This window comes from Olea europaea, unplaced genomic scaffold, assembly GCF_002742605.1.
Source record: "Olea europaea var. sylvestris unplaced genomic scaffold, O_europaea_v1 scaffold139, whole genome shotgun sequence".
Classification (NCBI taxonomy): Eukaryota; Viridiplantae; Streptophyta; class Magnoliopsida; order Lamiales; family Oleaceae; genus Olea; species Olea europaea.
In genome coordinates, this window is record NW_019231420.1 from 662,699 (window position 1) to 682,250 (window position 19,552).

General features: G+C 33.9%; 2 protein-coding genes across 2 annotated transcripts; both read right to left on the reverse strand.

Moving 5' to 3' along the window:
* Nucleotides 1-680: 680 nt before the first annotated feature.
* On the reverse strand, nt 681-5,823 carry LOC111375607 (O-fucosyltransferase 34-like). Its single transcript, XM_022998460.1, has 8 exons — nt 5,045-5,823; nt 3,820-3,887; nt 3,613-3,701; nt 3,343-3,508; nt 2,372-2,661; nt 1,891-2,095; nt 1,639-1,796; nt 681-1,281 (listed from the first exon to the last, which is right to left on the reverse strand). The coding sequence occupies exons 1-8, from the start codon at nt 5,349-5,351 to the stop codon at nt 945-947; spliced, it is 1,620 nt and encodes a 539-aa protein (XP_022854228.1). The 5' UTR covers nt 5,352-5,823; the 3' UTR covers nt 681-944.
* A 3,263-nt stretch (nt 5,824-9,086) lies between these two features.
* Nucleotides 9,087-16,772, reverse strand: LOC111375608. The gene is made up of 6 exons (XM_022998461.1): nt 16,180-16,772; nt 15,393-15,493; nt 13,046-13,143; nt 11,921-12,132; nt 11,283-11,330; nt 9,087-9,551 (listed from the first exon to the last, which is right to left on the reverse strand). Exons 1-5 carry the CDS (start codon nt 16,538-16,540, stop codon nt 11,287-11,289), a joined length of 816 nt encoding a protein of 271 aa, XP_022854229.1. The 5' UTR covers nt 16,541-16,772; the 3' UTR covers nt 9,087-9,551; nt 11,283-11,286.
* Nucleotides 16,773-19,552: the final 2,780 nt, after the last annotated feature.

A 19,552-nucleotide genomic window follows, 5' to 3' on the forward strand; every position in this document is an offset into this window, starting at 1 on the left:
ATAGGTTAGTGAAATTGGAATAATATTTTCTTAGAACGAGCAGAGGGCACAGCCATATAGGCATTATTGGAAAACAAGAAGCACGATGACAAAATGATATTTCACTAATTCAATTTAATTTTGTTTTATATTTGTGTCATTTGGTTGACAAAACATACATTCTCAAATGAACCATTTGACATTCTTAATTGCTTATAAAAACTTATTTCAATAAAAAGTACAAAAAACATTTGGCCATAATCACTTATTTTCGCCACAACATTGGTTATATCAGACACCCTAAGAACCAGTTGTTTACAGAGGAAAGTCTACCAACAAAACATTTATTGGACACTCAAATTTTTGGGATTTTTGTTTCTATAGTCAGGATTGTTCACATAAAGCTCTTTGGATCGCATGTAAAAATAGCTAGCCACAGCCAACAAGTTTAGACTGGGCAGGCCATGCTCTCAGAAAGCCGACAGAATTTTTATTTTTCCTCGTATAATTTCATTTTCTTAAGATAAAAATGAGACGATCCAGCTCTCCAGACAAACTTTACTAGGCTATCAGAATACTTATCGACATGCTGATCGCAGGAGGACAAAAAATACATATTTAGCCACCAGCATTATATTGTTGAATGACAACAAGGCAGTATGGAACACAGGCTGATGAACAAAAAGGAAAAGGAAAGAAGATTAAAAGCTTAACCTCAGGCAAATCCAATTTCCAGTAAAAGAAAATCTGTATATGCATCCTTGTGTGTATACTGAGGATAAGTCGATGTAACCCTTGAAAGGCAGGGTAAGTTTCTATACATGAATTGTATCATTAACTTATACCAAAAAAAAAAAAAAAAAAAAAAAAACACAAAAAAAAATAAATGTGATCCCGTTAAATGCAATCCTCTCCTGGCTTCATATATAATCTTCAAGAAAGCAGCGTCAAAGCTAATCCTCGTCTCAAAATAACTCAGATGGGGAATCTGTATTGACATCCATTACTTGACTGCCTGGATTCCGACCACTGTTTACTGGAAAAGATGTTTGAATACCACCTTGTGGCTCGTTGTCACTTAAATGTTGCAGACACTCCTGCGGGTTGGCATAAAAATAATCTTCTTCTTTAGGTTTATCAGGAATCACCAACCTTACTGTAGGGCTTCCCATGCGTTCAGCATGAGTATCTTTAACCGCAGCTGAAAATTCGTCCCAAGTTAGCGAACCGGATTTATATTGGTCTATTAGATTGACTAAAAGCCTTCTATCCAATAACATTGTTTTCTTATACCCGAGATATCTGAAAGAGACACAACCAAAGAAATTTCAGACTGAAATATCTGAAGCTGGTAGGTACATAATAGATACACTAATTGATTCTTTTTAGAAGGGATAGAATAGGAAGAATACTCTGAATCATGAAAACAATAATGAAATGTACAATAACTTAACAAATCAACTAAGACAATAAATCCAGGCTTAATGAGAATCATTTTTATGCAATGAGTTAAACTTCACTATGGTCATTCTTTGACCTTTGTGTTTCATTAATCACTAGGAGGGAAGTTAGAGAATATAGTGCAAAATACAGAAATCTTCTTTCTAATTTTTTTTCAAGGCGAGTCAATTAATAGATTTATTTACCAAAAATCATTACCTCCGATGGCCTTCAACAACTTTAGCCATATTTCCGTCGTAGGTAGGACAAAAGATATCGCTCTCCAGCGAAACAAGATAATCGAGTGCTGCCATTTGAGAAGAGTGATTCTGGAACGAACTCAGGTCTGAAGACTTCAACAGTGTCTCCTTCCGAGCCTGTTATAAATTATGATAAAGCAAAAGACAAGTGAGATAAAAAAAGGCACGTGTTGATTCCATATCAGCTGTTAGCTTCGGCTAATTTACTTACCAAGTTGGGATAAGCTGCTGCAAGTCCATTCATTCTTCTTTGTCCACCATAAATTTCTCCAGCAGCAATGTAAATCTGGATATTGCGATCAATGTCTAATGCCCTTAACGTGAGCGCAGTTTCCTCAGGTGTCAAAGGACATAGACCGTCTTTCCTTTTCAAATCGGAGTTTATGATTTTCTCTTTCCACCATGGGTAAGCATATCTGGTGAGGCGAGAGGCAAAAGCTTAGCAAAACAATGAAGAAATATTCAATTTCTACATATACTTATACAATAGTATTGAACCATCATATTTAAAAGCTTAATATGTTAAAAAAGGAAATGAGATTATTCATCTAATTAATATATTCAACATGTCTCCTCGTGTGTAGGTTAGATCGAAAGCCCGACACGTGCACAATTTTGACATAAATGCGTTAGAGAGAAAATACATTCGTTTATTTAAATTAGGCCTTCAACAACATAAAGAAGTAAACAACCTCATTGTTGTCAACTCGTCCGTCTCGCCCTTATTGCAGCCATGAGTACAGCCAGAAAAAGCTAACATGTCCATTTCATATCTGAGATGAAGTACCATGAACTGACCATTTTGCCTAAGTATATTGATTATTTTCCTGCCCAATTCTTCAATCTGACGAGTGAACCTCAAAGCACTGAAGTTTACTCGGCAACGAAGCCTCTGAATCTCCAAGGGCTGACCGTTATTGGCAAGGCGAGCATCTGTTCTATTTAAATGCACAACTTTATATTTCTGAATCAGAGGAAGTATCTGCATTTTTAATGTAAAAAGAGTGAAATGCAATTGAAGTAGAAATCAGAAGGGTACAGTCTTGGATATTATAAAGCTTGATCATATTGTCTACTTTCTCCCCGAACACAGGTCGAATTAATATTCCTACTAAGTAAAGGATATACGAGGGCATTTAGGGAAGAATTTACCAGTGGACATAGTGTTAAGGGATAAAATCTCACATCAAATAAAGATGAAAATATAGACCAATTTATAAGAGTCGGGACTACTCCTGTTAACAAGTTTGACTTTTTAAAATGAAATACCAAGTCTTAATATGATATCAGAGCAAATTAAACTCCAACAACAATTCGATCCGATTAAAACTCAAAAAATGATCACATGAACTTTAAGATTGGTATGGTCATACGAGCCGCCATCTTGCGTGGATATGTTAATAAGGTTGGACTATTTTTAAAGATGAAAACATAGATCAATTTATAAAGATTTGGACTATTTTTAATAAGGTTGATCTTTTAAGATGAAACCTCAAATCTTATATACATAGTTCTCACATTGAGGGTGATAAAAATGTGTGTATTTTCTAGTGTGTTTCAGATTTTCTTTTGATTCATATTGCTCTTGTAATTGGGATGGGTCTTAATTAATTCATAACATAAAGCAGAAGAAATCAAAGCAACAAGACCACAAACCACCAACCTGATTCTGATAGTAAGAAATGTCCGACCAACTAACGGGAGGCATCGTATATCTCATTCCTAGCTCAACTCTCCTCTTGACTCGTGGTGGTAGTTCCTCCAATATCCGAACTTCATCTCTCAAGGATGAGATGAAATGGTCGACATCAAATATGTCTTGGAATTCACTGAGAAATCAAAGATAACGAATGTCTTACCAACTAAAAATATCCTACGTGATAAAGAATCAATTTATGAGTGAAAAATGGTATGATTGAGAATCTAGGCACACCTTGGGTCATTCCAAAAAGAAGTCTTATCCAGCTCGGGAACTATCAATGTAACATTCAAATATCTTGCTATTGCAACCATGTCACATATCTGTAGCCAAAGAAATGACAGTTCCAGTTAACCATTTGATTTTATTAGGAAAACTCAGGAACTCAAATAAGTTTCTACTTCATCATATGCATATCAATTAACAACTAAAAAATCCCACCGCTGCGCGCATTTGATTAAGCCCTCCGTTGCACGAGACCATCAGGTAACCATTGTTCTTGTAAACCCCTATATTCAAACACCACATCAAAAGGGCAGTCCACACCAGAATTCATGCAGTAAAAGGTTCAAGGGAAGTTAATTCTGGAGTATCATGCAAAACAAGTTCATACTAAAAGAATAACATGAGGAAAACAACACAATGATAATTAATACTACTACTAGCTAAACCTTAATCCCAAGAAACTTGGCGTTGCATACACAGATTCCTTTTTTCATTTCATTCGGTCTAGAACAAAACAGGGAAAATTGTAATAAGCCAATTTTTTTATTTTTATTTTTTAAAGAAGAAGAAGAAGAAGTTATAACTATAACAAATAAAGGAACCATCCAAAAGAATAGAAGAATCTACAAGTCCTTTAGTGATTAAGATGAATCTTGAATTGAAAGAATCTATCTGTCGATTGTAGACAGAATTTTCTTGAACCTCATAGGTTTACAGAACAGGATCCAGTTAGAGTATATCTTATATTGCATAATTTCTCACTTATCCATAAATTAAGATCGTAATTACTAGAATAAATGTTAACACATATAGTACTAAATCTAATAACATGTCCTTAGCAAGGAAAACACTTCAACATCACCACATAAGCACATTTAGTACACACTTGCATTTTATTGAAGAAAGGGAAAGAAAACAAGAACAGACTTGTTACCAATTATTTGCTACTTAACGTACAAAAACAGATGCCGTTGCTTCATTAATTAAAACATAATGGCGTGACTGGGTCACAAATCGCTTGCTGAATCGCCTCAATTTAGCTTTTAGACGAGGTAATTCAAAAGAACGAAACTCACAGCTACCCATCTTATCCACGTGTAAAGACTTCAACAAAAGGTAGTTGAACGTGGTATTAGAGCAAAAAATCTGGGATCTTGCAGTAACGCATTTATATATAACAATTCACATCCTTATATGTAAGGACATTGGTGAAAAATGAAATTCAGTCTGCAAGTTTGGGGGCGTGTCAAAGAGTTTGTCTCTCTCGCTTACAGCTCAAGACTTTTGACGATATGGCTTGTGGAATGTCCGCCTTGTGAACTAATAAGGGAGATTTTTCAACAAGAGTGTAATCAATAAATGATTTTGCACATTGAATTGGGATATTTCCATTTCCATATTACACAAACACACAAACATTATAAAAGTATGGGCCACTTACTCTTCACCGGCAGAACTCTGGCCGGGAGCTCCGGCGATGACTTAACCTCCAAGGTGGCAGCCGCAGCCGATTCTCGAGAAAAGCAAGAAGGCCAGCCCTTCAATACCCTTGGCCCCCACGTCTCTCCCAGTGCCGTCAACTGAACCAAGCAAGTACACAGCAAAACCAATGTCGTTGCCCTTATAATCCATATCCTCATTTTTCTCTTTGCCACCGCCCCATTACTTCTCAGCTTCTCTAATTTATCCCCTCCAAAAGCCGTCGTTTTCAACCCCATTACTCCTCCTCCTCCCTCAGTTCTACACATGTCAACCCCATACACTCAATTTGCCACACTTGCTGGGGAAAAAAAAAAAAAACTACGTCGTTCTGGTTTTGGATCAAGTACAGAGAATGAGATAAAATACTGTTCAGATGACGATCAAAATCTCAAATCAGAACGAGAAACAGCAAATGCTTTGTTGGTATCAAAAGGAAATATTCTTTTAAACACGCAAACTCAAAATGTACATTTATTTTTTCACACACACAATTCCAACAGTAACAGACAAGAAAAAGCCTCGATCTCACAGGATCCCGGGCCAAAATTTGAAGTTTTCGAGTGTTAAGTGAAGAAATGAAAAGAGTTTGTTTGAGATCCGGTGTGCAATCCAGGGAGGTGTTGAAGTAGTCTCCGGCAGCCGTCGACGGGGGCAAGTAAATAAGATTGCGGCGGAGGGAATTGAAAAGGAGACAGATACAACAAGACAGAGTCCGTTGGTGGGGGCAGTTCATATGATTGATTATATAGTTTTAATCTCCTGTGACGCGCTCCATCATAACACACCAACACCATTCATCTTTTTATACAAATTAGGTTGTCAGCACCGTTCGATTTTGATTTTAAGAAAATAAAAAATTGATAACAAATAATTAAATGTGATTGAAAATTTGATAAACATTATGAATTTCATAAATTATATGATTAAAATTAATTGTTAATTTTGACTTAAATTTTTATCAATTTTTTTAACCATACAAACGAGGTGAAATAAACTAAAAACTGGCCACTTTAACTAAAAACTATTTATCCTTTTTAATAGATTTTTATTACTAGTTCGACCTTATTTCAATATTTTTGATCATTAGAGAGGATTCAGCAATATAAACTCTCATCACAAGTCCTCCTCGTCGATCATCCTTTGACGTTTTACTTTTTGATAGCCTATCCCGATTTGTTAAAAAAAATAAAAATAAATAAATAGTTATTATTATTCATTAATTAGTAAGAGTAATACTATTTGTACATTATTGTATACATACAAGTAGATGACATGAAAGAGAGATGAAAAAGAAAGGAACTCTTATTATCACTAAACAATCATACTACATAAATATAATGGTTGACATAATCGTTAACATAATGTCATATGGCAATATATCATTGAATTGTATAAAATATAAGGAAAACCCTTGTGGTACATAAAGGGGATACATAATGGTGACCCACCCCTCACATGTGCCAGGCCCACCAAAATATTAGGTGGGCCCGGCACATGTGAGGGGGTGGGACACTATTATGGATAACACCCCAAAATATAATTAGCTTTTTCAATCAATCACGTCTTGTCAACACCTATTATGTCAACCATTATGTCACCTACTTTCTGATAAAGTGGCATTATTCTTAATTAGTAAATACAATTTTACATCAAAACTCATCAAGATTCTTTTTTCCTTTCTTTTGTTTTTTTGTTTTTTTATTTGGTTGATCTTTTTAAAAGTATTTTCTTTTGCAAAAGAGAAAACATGGCTCACATTAAGATAGGGCTTTGAAGTAGATTTACTTCAATTAATTCAATTGGACCAAAGAAAAAGAAAAGATAATTACTACATTGCATTTAAGGATGAGTTATTTTGATTCTTCTTGAAAAAATTGATTTATTCTTGATAGGACTTTCATGAGACATAATTCAAGAAATACAATTTTATGTCAAAAGAAGAAAAATAATAATTGGACTTTATCGCAGTTATCGTCAAAGTTGTCATTTTCTATCAATTTCTACGTTAGTCATCGTCAATGACGTATTAAAAAAGAATATAAATGGCAAAACCTTGGAAGGATAAAGTTGAACGGAGATAGCCTCGAATGGAAACTGTTTATTACTTAGTTGATACATTTATTAAGAAATTCATCATTAAATTGACACAAATTAATGTCCTTTTAGTCTTTTTATTATTATCTTTTAAGGAACAAGCCCAGTTAATCTTCTGTCTATATCTGCTCCCCTGAATTGCCCAAAAAGGTTAAAGATTATTTACTATCGAAAATAAATAATTGACGTGTTGCTTTGACTTGACTTTTTAATAAAGAGCAAGTAGACGTCAAATTTGTATATTCAATTATATAGAATTAAATTTTACTTTTCAGGTGAGATCGATATTCAAATATTTGAAATCATTTCCAATAAGGTCAGGTAATAACGTGATGAAGATTTAGACGATTTTCGTCACCAATAATGAAAAGTTAAATTTCAATGATACAAAATTTTTGTTATAAAATAATTAAAAGAGAAGGGGTGTATTGAATAAATCAAATAACTAATAAATCTGAGTGGTGAACCTGTTATAAGGGTGTATGCGTACTGTGTACACCAGAATTAATGAATGAGGATCCAGCTAAAGGCGGGGCCCACTAATAAACGTGGCAGTATTTAATTGGTCACACTACAATGAAGTGCCAAGAGATGCCGACATCTCGAAATCTCATTGTTTTAAATCCTTTGATTTATATTGAAAAATGAAATTCACAGAACCGTAAAGTTTGAGAAAATTTATTATTTCATTTTTTTAACATTCCCAATGATTAAAACGTGTTAAATTAAAATTTCAATATTTGCCATATTCGTATTGTACAGTGTTAGGATATGAGATGTGTTTGCTATTTAAGTATCTTATTGACCAAAAAATAAAATAAATTTTCACGTTTATTTGTAAGGGCACATTTGACGCATCGTATTAGACTGAATAAGGATTAAAACGATTATATATCTAGTCCTTATTCGATGTTTGATGCAATTAATACTCGAATTAAGTTAAATTGAAATTCATATCCTCAAATCAAAAAGACCATTGACTTGCCAGAACCAACAATATCTCGAGTCTCTTTACCACCTCATGTCACAAAGACCATTAGTTCTCAAATGAGTCCGCCACCAACAAGGCCCTGGGTCTCTTGACCACCTTAGGTCACCACGATCCTTGACCAGTTTTGCTTCCTGTCCAGGGTGGGGGACAGGGCAAAAAAAGGGCACCATTGCCCAACAGCCGACCCTCCAATAGGGGGCACCATGTCGACGCCCTGTTTTTGAATCTGTCTCCCACCTTGAACGTTTGGCTTTTTCCATCCTTGACTCTCAAACAAGTCCCTTAATACCACGAGTCCTTAGGTCAGTCAAGGTCCGAATTTAGATAGCGTCACTACGAAATGGTATAGCTTATCAATCCTTTTAAATGTCCTAAAAGGTTGAGCGTATCAATCCTTTTATAAAATATCGTGAGATTTTATGTACTCTAATATTTTTAATGAAGCTAAGAAAATTAATATAATAATTTAGCTTGATGTCAACTGCCGCTTTCGGTACTAAATTTGATTGTCTTTAGGTGTAGAAAAATATTGAATAGGTGAGAGGAGAGCGGCGCTCTGATAATGTCGTGCCACCTTGAAAGTGATGTTACATTGATAAATAAGACGGGGATGGAATATTTGAGAATAGCTGACATCAAGCATACACTAAATTGACGCAATTTCAGTTGTGACCAATCTTTTAGAGTAATGTTACAACTGTAGTACTCATTAACATTATTCAATATTTTATTAGGAAGAAATCCAATGACTTCAAGACAAAAATGCATTACCTACTGTAGAGATGTAGGCTTTGATTCTTTATTTCATTTTATCTCATCCAGCAGGCAAATTGGATTGTACCAAAAAGTTTATTGCTACTGGATTGCTCTAATTTTATTTTCGGACTACAATTAATCGAACACACAAGGCACAAAGTTATCTAAATAACACCTTCATGCTTATATAAGTAGCAAGAGAATTAACTTATAATGGTACAAAACGCAACGAAATTTACAGCAAAAACATAGATTATGTAACGGCAAAGAACCTAAAAGAGTAATTTTGCTGATTGATTCAGCAAGGTGAAGGAAGAGTCGAAAACTACTAAACGCTCTAAAACTCCATAGTCATATGAAAAGAACAAAAAAATATACTCTAGTCTAGTAGTAAAATCGATTTTGCCAGATTCTAAAAATAAAAAATAAAAAGAAGAAGGTAAGATGAGAGAACTTACTATTGTCCCGTAGATTTTGCAACATCAGAATTAGCCTTCTTAAGATTAGTGCTTTATCCTCCAAATCAGAAGTATTGGCATTACTGCGAGCAACATCAGCCGTGGCCCTTCGACTGTTATATATTCTCATTTTCTTGTGGATTTAGGACACATGATCATCAAACAGACTGCATTAAAAGTGATTAACTAAAGATAAGCAGATTTGCATCAACCCAATTTAGAGCAAGTTTGGCTGAAGTTTAACGTTACTTTTGTATATGGTTAAAACGTCCTTTCTAGTGAAGTTAGTAATGAAAGCAACTTTGAAAATCAAGTTTCGAAAAATGACTTAAAAGTAAGTTTGAATTACTGTCAAGCACAGCCAAACAAGCTCTTATTAATACCATCGTGGTCCAGCAGCAAATAAAATCACATTGCATCACCTATAGATATAACTCCTCATGTATAAAAGAAAATGTTGTCAACAGTGATGGTACCATATAGTGTTCTAAAAGGCGTAATGCATGACGATGAATTGATGCCAAGCTAAGGGCAATGCGAGATTAGACGAGGCAAATAAGTAAAAAAATGTTTTCTTATTTTAATATTATTTTAAATTTTTAATCAATAAAAAAATTTATTTAATAATTATAAATTATTTAATAATTACAAGTTCTAACTAAAAAAAAAAGGGTAATAATGCGCGCGTTGGCGCCTTAGCCTCACCTCGCGTCCATTGACCGCCAAATAAGGCGCCAAACAAGTGTTTGGCGCCCTAGCCTCGCTGCGCATTAGCGCGCTATTTAGAACACTGGTACCATATCAGGTTCTGTTAACTATATCCAAGAATTTGTTTTAAACAAAACTTGGACCTAATTTTGATCACTTAACCAAATAAAATTTATGCAAAAGTAAATTGTAGAATCTTGAAGATCCACTTGTAATTAAGCGTTCACTAGAAATAAATAGATGCACTCTTTGCATATTCTATGGCTGTCATAAAAATTTAATATTCCATAATTCATGAAGCCACAACATTAGCCCCTTAACTTGATTAAAGATATTGATACTTTCTGCTAAAGTGACCATCCTCCCCTTTGAGTTCCTTCCATTCCTCATTTCTTTACTACCAAAAGAGGAGTAATCAAAGCACTAATGTTAAGGATGACTTTACATTTTTCAACAAAAATGCCAGAATAAAACAGGCAAAAGGAAGAATCCCTGGCATAACTCAAATTCCACCAAAGATATTTTGTAGCACAAATCGTCCTGTAATTGAGTCTTCATTAGGTTGAGTTTCATTTCGCTCGAGTCAGGATTATTTTGTATTTTCAGAAATCAGTATTTTACATAAATTCTACAATGTTTTTATATTTGTTAAAGATTTTTCAAGGTTTGGTCAGTTTCTGGATAGGAATTTCGAACTCAGAGATATTTATGTATAATTTCCTATCTTTCTATTGCCTTCCATACTACATGTGATCAGTAGTACTTAGGTCATTATTTTCCCAAGACATTTGCCGAGGATAGCATTCTCTCAATACTAAATTTTTGTTACATCTATTAGGAAGGAACTAAGCAATGCAATGCATAGATTCATAGCAAGTACACGATTACAAAATTAGCAACTCTTTCTCTTGACTGATTTCTGCAATAGAACTTGATTAATGATATTTAGTCCCTGTTTGATTCCCATTATTTCAACTCATTTCTCCTCAAACTCATTTCCAATTACAAATTCTCAAAATAAAATATTTTGCACGTAAACCAAAAACTTTTTTCTACTTTTTAACCACACATTTTCCAATAATTCAGTATTGCAATACTCATTTTAATGAAATAATGGGCATCAAACAGGGGCTTATGAGTATAAATAGTACAAGGGAGAAGAACAGATATATACAATAAACTGCACTCACCAAGCTATATCTTGTCAAAATCGTCTTCAAATATATCTTCCCTGTCATCTGAGAAACCAAAAAGATAATCAGCGCGCTATGATTCTGGACAGAATAAAAAAGAGTGTTTCATGTTATGATTCATCACTGAATATAAAATGGGGAGGGGGGCGAGGGAGAAAAGGGGGGTGTACGGAATAGAAGAAAGAGTTTTTCCTTACATATGAAGTGAGGTTTTATTATTTTTTACACCAACGTAAGTTTGAGAATCCTAAACTTGCAGACATAGTGACTAGGTTAAAACTTGAGTGAGTTAAAGTTTTGTGACATGTCATCATGTGGGTTACATCAGAACCAATTCTATGTTAACCTGATATCAGGAAAATAAAAAAAAAAATGCAAGACAGCTGGATATAGATAGAGATACGGGAAACATGGGATTGATGGTGGCAACAAGAAGGATGGTTGTTGGTGCTAACCTTGTCAAGAACATAAGGAGACTTGTAAGCCAAGTTTGACAATAGAAAAGCACAATAGAACACGAAAAAAGGGCAAGAGGGGGGTGGGGAAAGGAAGGGTGACAAAAAGAAGTGAGCAAAAGAAGCCTAAAGATATGCAGATACATGTGACATGCACATTAAGGAGAGCCTGTAGTATACCTGGGCCGTTGTCACTCTCTTCAAGGTCCCCGAGGAGAAATACATCCAAGTCTTGCTCAGATGCTGATGACTTCGCTTTACTGTTTTTCTGGTTTGAATCATCAACTGCCATTTTAGGAGATGTTACACCGGATGAAATTTCCTTCACCTCAGAATCTTTTATCTTTTCAGCATGTTTTTGCTTCACATCTTCCATATACTTCTTTTCATACCTACCAATAAAAGTAGAAGTATTCTAGTCAAAACTCATTAATCCACACCCCCCAAAAAATGTGAAAGATAGAGAGGGAGACTTAGATGATCTGTTTATAGTGGTTGTCAATACCACATCCCAAGTTCTATAATTTTCATTTATAATTAATATCATGAATATCATGATCACATGCATTAAGCAAATTGTGCTTCCAATTCGTAAGAAGCACAAGAGAAAAAGTTCAGCTAAACTCAAGTCGTATGCAATAAACTTCCTTTCATAGAAATAGCTAGTGGCTTCTCACTGTATACCAAGTGATGTCGTCGCGAGTTCTAGGAAGAACATGCTTTACTAACAAAAAACAAAGAACTAAAAAGATTGAAGTAGGTGCAGGTACAAATCGAACAGCATATTCGATTAATGGCCTTATTCTACATGGGTATTCAATCACAGTAACTCATTTCTTGTTGGGACGAGAAATCTGGAGAAGCTTTATAATATGAACTAAATCGGTAGTAGACTAGAACACAAAGTTCATCTCTAGATCAAAAAACAGCTTTATCCAAAGTATAGAGCAACTGAAGTACCGGGAGAAGCAGTGTTCACACACCAAGATGCTAACAGCAAAAAAAATGAGATGAACAAAATCTATTTTAAATTCACCTCCCTCCCTTAATTTCTGTTCAAGTTAGAAACTCAGCAGAATTTTTCCCGCTCCCAATAAAGAGCAAAATGTCAAACCGAAATATATTCAGCATTCATAAAAAAGTCACCAGTATTGAAGTTCATATTCTGTACCTAATTATTTAAAAATGCTTTAAAAACCCAAATCAGAAGAATCATTGGTGATTGGATTTAACTGCGAATATAGAATAAACAGTCTTCACCAAACCAATCCAAAATAAGACTTTTACAGGGAAAAAGTTACATACGGTGCGACATGACTGCTAACCAGTATAAAGTAGATCCTCCAGAACTTCCTCTCCTTCATCTCTCTGGGGCATAACTCGTACCTTAGCTTCGAGATTTCCTGCAAAAAAATAAAAAAATAAAAATAAAAAATCATTTAATTACTGTTGCAATGCTGTGTTTAAGGGTTTGACTTAGTCATTGAATTCATTTAAATTAAAGAAGACAGCTAATAAGATTCAACTCGTTCTTTGGATCATTCTTTTCCTCTCCGCAACCCCATTTCCACCTACAGCATGTTTTCTAGTAAGCTTGTCTTGATCATGCATGAAACGTGATTTTGATTCTAGTAAACCATGCCAAAATCCAAACAGCAGGGTTTGCAAAATTACATCATTATGAGACACATAAAAAGCATAACCCAGATAATATTAGTGAAAACAGCCATATACGTAGAGGCACAAGATCCAAATCTAACTATAATAGGGCATAACATTGTGATGCAGCAACTAGCTTGCAGACACTATCTAATTTTCAAAGAAGGAGAAACAATAGAGTGGAGATACTTTTGTAGCATGTATACGCAGGTTGAAAAAGGTAAATCTGGGTAAAACCAACTAGTATTCTAATTTACTTTTCTTTTCTCAAGTAAACTAATGTTCATTTCCAAATAATACTAAAAAGAACAAATCTGCCACCCATTTGGCGGTTTTGCGGGGACAAAGAGGATTACAAAACTATATCCATGCATCTGTGTTAGCAGAAGGCCTAACTGAATCCCAAATACATTCTTTTATTTCAGACTTGTTATTGAGCCATGTGAGAAGCTCAAACAACAAACTAAAGATATCTAGAAACTCATTGCTTTGAATATGCTGTGTAGCAGCAAATCACAAACACCTAAACCTTAACAGCATTTGTGTGAATAGAAATTCAAACCATCTAAGTTACCTCATTATAAAAGATGTGCTCCATCAATAATACTAACTCGGTTATATTCATCGCAAGACTTATGTTCATTTTGGCACTCCAATAGATTCACAACCACTCTGCACTGCCATCTTATGTTTTCCCTCCACAAAAAACAAGAAGTGTCTAAAGTCAGTTTCAATCTCTTAAATGTAATGAACAACAACAAAGCCATTTTCTCAATGGAAATGATGTCAGCTACAGAACCTTTTTCACTACTCATGACAATTTCAACCAATATGACCTACTAAACCATGAGAAAGTGAATATAAAGAATTCCCTCAGCAGCTTTGCAACAATTCCTCATAACACTAACTTCATCTAGAAATCAGCTTAAGAAGTATTTTCCGTCTATTTCTTTGGGGCCTGTTTTGTATTTATTATTCCCAGGTGATGGAAAAATTTTAGATTTGTTTGGCTCAGATATTAGTTTGGGTGAGGGGAGGGAGAACTTAAAATAAAATAATATTGACTTCTACTAAAAAGGAAGAGATTTCACTCATTCATTAAGGCTCCAAAAAACCAAAAAATTGCTTCACATCAGGGGCACTACAGCACAAAAGGAAGTCTTCCCATGCATTCTGGCATATTATTTATAAAAAATTTACCAATTTGTGGCATTCACTATCATTGTCACACCTATAATCAAGCCTATATTTTAAAGGATGAAAAGTGGAAAAATAGATTGTAGATTCAAGATCCAAGAAGAAAACATCTACCAGGAGTCAGAACTATTACTGACTATTAATATGGCTCTAGGGACCCCTAGCAGCAAACGCGAATAAAGGGGCCACATTGAAATATTGAACAATAGATGCAGGAGAGTCAGCATGACAATTTTCTGGAGTTTGCTTGAACCTGGGAAAGAGACTGCAATCAACACCCAGCCTTATATGCCCGTATATACAATGAAATTCCTTTTTGGACAGCACAAATTGGATATCCGCCATTTCAAACTCAAAGTGAGGTCATCCCAGTCCTCACAAGAAAAACAAGAAGCTCTTGCAGGAAAAGGGCATTGCACACAAATCTTACTGATCAAGAGTTCAGAGTTGTTTCAAATATTCTTCACATCCATATACCAAATTGAGGAGGGTACTTAATTAGGTAATACGTACATACCGTTATTCATGACATGGCTATTTATGATTAAATTGTATTTTAAGACCCTCATACATAACTCAAAGGATTCTTTCTATTATCTTCATGTATGTACTAAATATGTATTTCCCACCTTAGCCACTATCAAGCCATTTTCAAAATATATTGGGAACAAGGTTTAGACACTTTGTTTTGTCACTTAACCACTACCATAGATGTTCCTGATGAGAAAGATAGATCTAACCTTCATCCCACTTAAACACTACCGTAGGTGTTGCTGATTAGCAAGATGTATCTAACCTTAACTGTTGAGAGAACAAGCTTCGCATGCTTTTCTTGCCATTCATTGAGATCCTGACGGACATTTGAAACCATAGCACTATCAGACATCTCGGAGTCATCTGCACAAAAATTACTGGTCCAAATGAGTTCTTGCAACAAAAGGGGAATGAACATAAAGAAAATAAAAGCACAAAGAGAAAAAGACGGGGAAGGGGCAAAAAGTTACCAACATCTTCCAAAGTAAAAGTAAATTCCGCCGTGGAGTTTTCTTTCCTTTCTCGTAATTGTTAAACTCCAACCATAAAACAGAAAATGGAAGCAAAAGCAAAAGCAAAAGCAAAAGCAAAAGAACAGTGGAGAACAATTGGAAACTTGAAATCCAATATGAATGATCATACAAGAAGCATAATTCTACAGTCAGGGATGTCTAGAGAGCAATATATCGCCAAAGGTTTATACATCTATTTAGCATTTTTTCATAAAATTAGCGACTTTATCCAATCTGATGAACAAAAAGGACCCGCAACGGACAGTTACAGGAATTTGTCGGACTTTGTAGGACGCTGAAGGCTTTTACATGCTATTCGCAACAAAGATATAGGATCTAAGGGATAGTTAGATTGGAATCATTCTGATTAGCCCGTTTTCTTCATAATCTTCAGCAGATAATGACCCTCAAAATTACAGATACAGAAAAACAACGCCAATTAGATCGTTGAAACAGGTTTTCAGCGGTAAACCACATTTAACAGCATACAAAAGAGCCTAACAAACGCAGATCAAGTAGTACATTGGAATACAATACCTTCTAGCGGGAATTCCTGAAAAGTACTTATAGTAATACCCTTGGCAAACTCCCTCAAATCGTCAGTCACCCCAAACTTCTCCAGATCAGCCTCATTTCCCTTCTCAGACGACTCCACAAAATTAGTCAGCGCCACCACGGCTGAAGGCGGAAGCTGAGACTTGATCTGATCGGCACGCTTCATCGCCTCATTGGCTAGCTCCAGCGACTTCTTCGACGCCTCGGCGGCTAACTCCTTGGATCGCTTCGAAGCCTCCGAAACGACGTCGGACAGGTTAACCGTGGCAATTCCCTGCGTCAGCTCCTGTGATTGCTTTGCAGCTTCCTCCGCGAAGGTCCGAGCTCTTCGCCAGAAATCCATTACAGCTGCAAATTCTTTGCTCGACGAGGATTGGGTTAATGGAGATTTTAACCAGTAATGATTAGCTAAAATATTTATTGAACCAGATTTTTATTTTGTTATGCTTATACGGTGTTATTTGGATCCAATTCTTGCAAAGGGAGCAAAAGATTTTGACGGGTCTTTTGGGATATTCTTGACCAAAAATTTTAGCAAATGTATCTCAACAATTTCATGTTTGAATGGGTAGATACGTGAGTTGAATAATTAAAGAGTAATTTTACTTGTACATTATTATTTATATATTGATGTATAAAGTTTCATGATACAGATTATTATTAACCGATTTTTTTTCTTCTTCTTTTCTTCACTTTTTTTCCCTCCTCTCGTTTTCTCGAGTTAATTTAATTAATGATTACTAGATTATTAATTGTTCACCAAAATTTAATTTATTACTGGTTACTCACTAAACTTTGCCGTCCATTACTACTTCCTCACTAATATTTAAAAAGTTAATTGTTGATCATTGAACATTATTATATATTATTATTTGATCAACTAAAGTTAAAATGTTACTTGTTGCTCATTCAAATTTAAATAAAGTTACTTATTCATCATCGATACCTAGGACTAGACATAGTTTGGTTCGATCCATTCTACTAGGCATGATCTACTTCGATTCGATTCTAAAGAAAATCAAAGAGAACTACAAACTTCAAATATTTAACTCTTGTTTGTTTCTCATTATGTGCTCATTAAAATGAAAAATATGATCAATCACATCAAGTCATCATATTTGACTTTCTATCTCTTGTGTGAGATCCATAATGACTATATTTTTCATTCTCATTTTTACATTACTGGACCTTAGTATGTAGAACCGTCAAGTTTGGTTCCATTCGATTTGGTTTCATTCGATTTCATACTATAATATTTTTTAAAAAATTTACAACAGTATTATTAATACAACTAATGATATGTTTAATCTTAACTCTTATAAAACATCGGTGTTCCTATCTCTTTAATTCATTTGCTTCAAACCTTTAAATCTATATAAAACATAAATGAAAGATAAATTAGAAATTACAGAAATAAAGTATTTTAAGTAGTGCTAGTACTTACCAACCATTTAAATTAATCATCAATTGACTTACTTATCACCCAAAAAAAAAAAAAAACAATAAATAATTAAAAAAGCACAACTAACAAACATAAATAATAAAAAAATTAAAATAATTTGACTTATTTAATATAAAAATTCTAAAAGAATTAGAGGGATTCGGTTGTTGTTAGAATGTTTAATTCTTGGTCTAAAATCGAAAATCAAACAAAATTTGTTAGTTCTCAAATCTGATACCCCGTTTTGATATTTAACTAAAGAAGAATCGAATAGAATCACTCGGTTCAATTTGAGTCCGACTCAGTTCAAGAGTTTTGTTTGGCCTTACCCATACCATTTTTATCAATCTATGTGGACAAAGATCAATAGGAGGGATGGGAAGTCCTAAGTGACACTAATGGAGTTAATAATAATAATAATAATAATAATAATAATACTAATAATAATAGCGTGGACAAAAAATCTCGGGATACAAGATGAAAATTGCATACGATTGCGTGATGTTGTGAACACGATCGCGTGGATAATTTTTGTTACTCAAATATACCGTTATTATTTTCATTTACAAGAAGAAAGGGAGAAAACAATGGTGAATTTCAATAATAAAAATTGTCCATGCGATCGTAGTGGACAACACCGGCAATCACGTAGGCAAATTTTGTCATGCGCTGTGTAGATTTTTTTTATTTTTTATTTTTTTTAAATCTGTCCACGCTATGTAGTTTTTTTAATTCGTCATGTTGATTTTTGTTTACATGGACTGATGAATATCGATCATGAGTGATGGAAATGGAAATTTTGTATCAACTCGAATTTTAATTATATTTTTATATGAGTTAAATTTAATAATGATCATCTAGCAAAAGAAATAGTATATGTCTAGCTTTGTGTCACACTAAAGTTCAAAAGTTGAAGTGAAAAATTCGATCCACTTATTTGCATAAATGATTTATTCGCTTATGTGTACTTTTAAAAATTTATCGTAAATTATTTGACTCAAATATTTAAGTATTTTAGAAGTTAATAAAAATACATCGATATTATACTTATTTTGTAATTCGTGCTAAATAATATAGATTGACTCAAGAAGAAATAACTTTGGATTAGTCATATCCGATTTATTTTGATAAAAAGAAAGCATTCTAGATTTTATATTTTATTAATAAATTAAAGTGTAAATAATGATAAAATAATGAAATAAAATAAATGGAAGATACGTTGGTTTTGAGAAATTGAAAATGTATAATATATTATAGTTAATAAAACATAATTATTCCATTAATTTTAACAATAGCTAAATTAATTAACTTTATAATTCTTACTGAAATACGTTTGACTCCAAGAATATAATATGAAATATTTGATTAAGTTATTGCGAGATTTTTATATGAGTAAGATTTGTGTTCACGTCATTTTTCCATATTCATACTTATACACAGTTCATTTTTGTCTATCAATCTCAACTCATATTTTTAGAATTTTTCATATCAATTAAGGTAAGAATACGTTGTGCATGTGATAAATTCTTATTTTCTTGATATTTTTATATTTTTTGACATGAAATACTCAAAGGTTTTCAAGTTGATTTCTATGTTAAAATTTTAAGAATGGACCGTTAGATAAAATATGTTAAATCCGACTGGATGGACCATTTGGTTAAATATGTAAATCCTACGAAATGTAGGAATTCTTATGAAATTCCTTGAATTATTAGATGTCGCGACTAGTTTGCTCTAAATCTAATAATATCGGTATATCATGTCATTTTATATTTATATTATGTTAATAAGGATGTGCACGTATTTCTTACTAAGTATTTTTTTTTTAAATACTCATTCTTTTAATAACTTTTCATATTAGAACAAGTCGTGTGGATGTGGCAGATTGATCGAGCGAGGCTTATAAGGTCATCA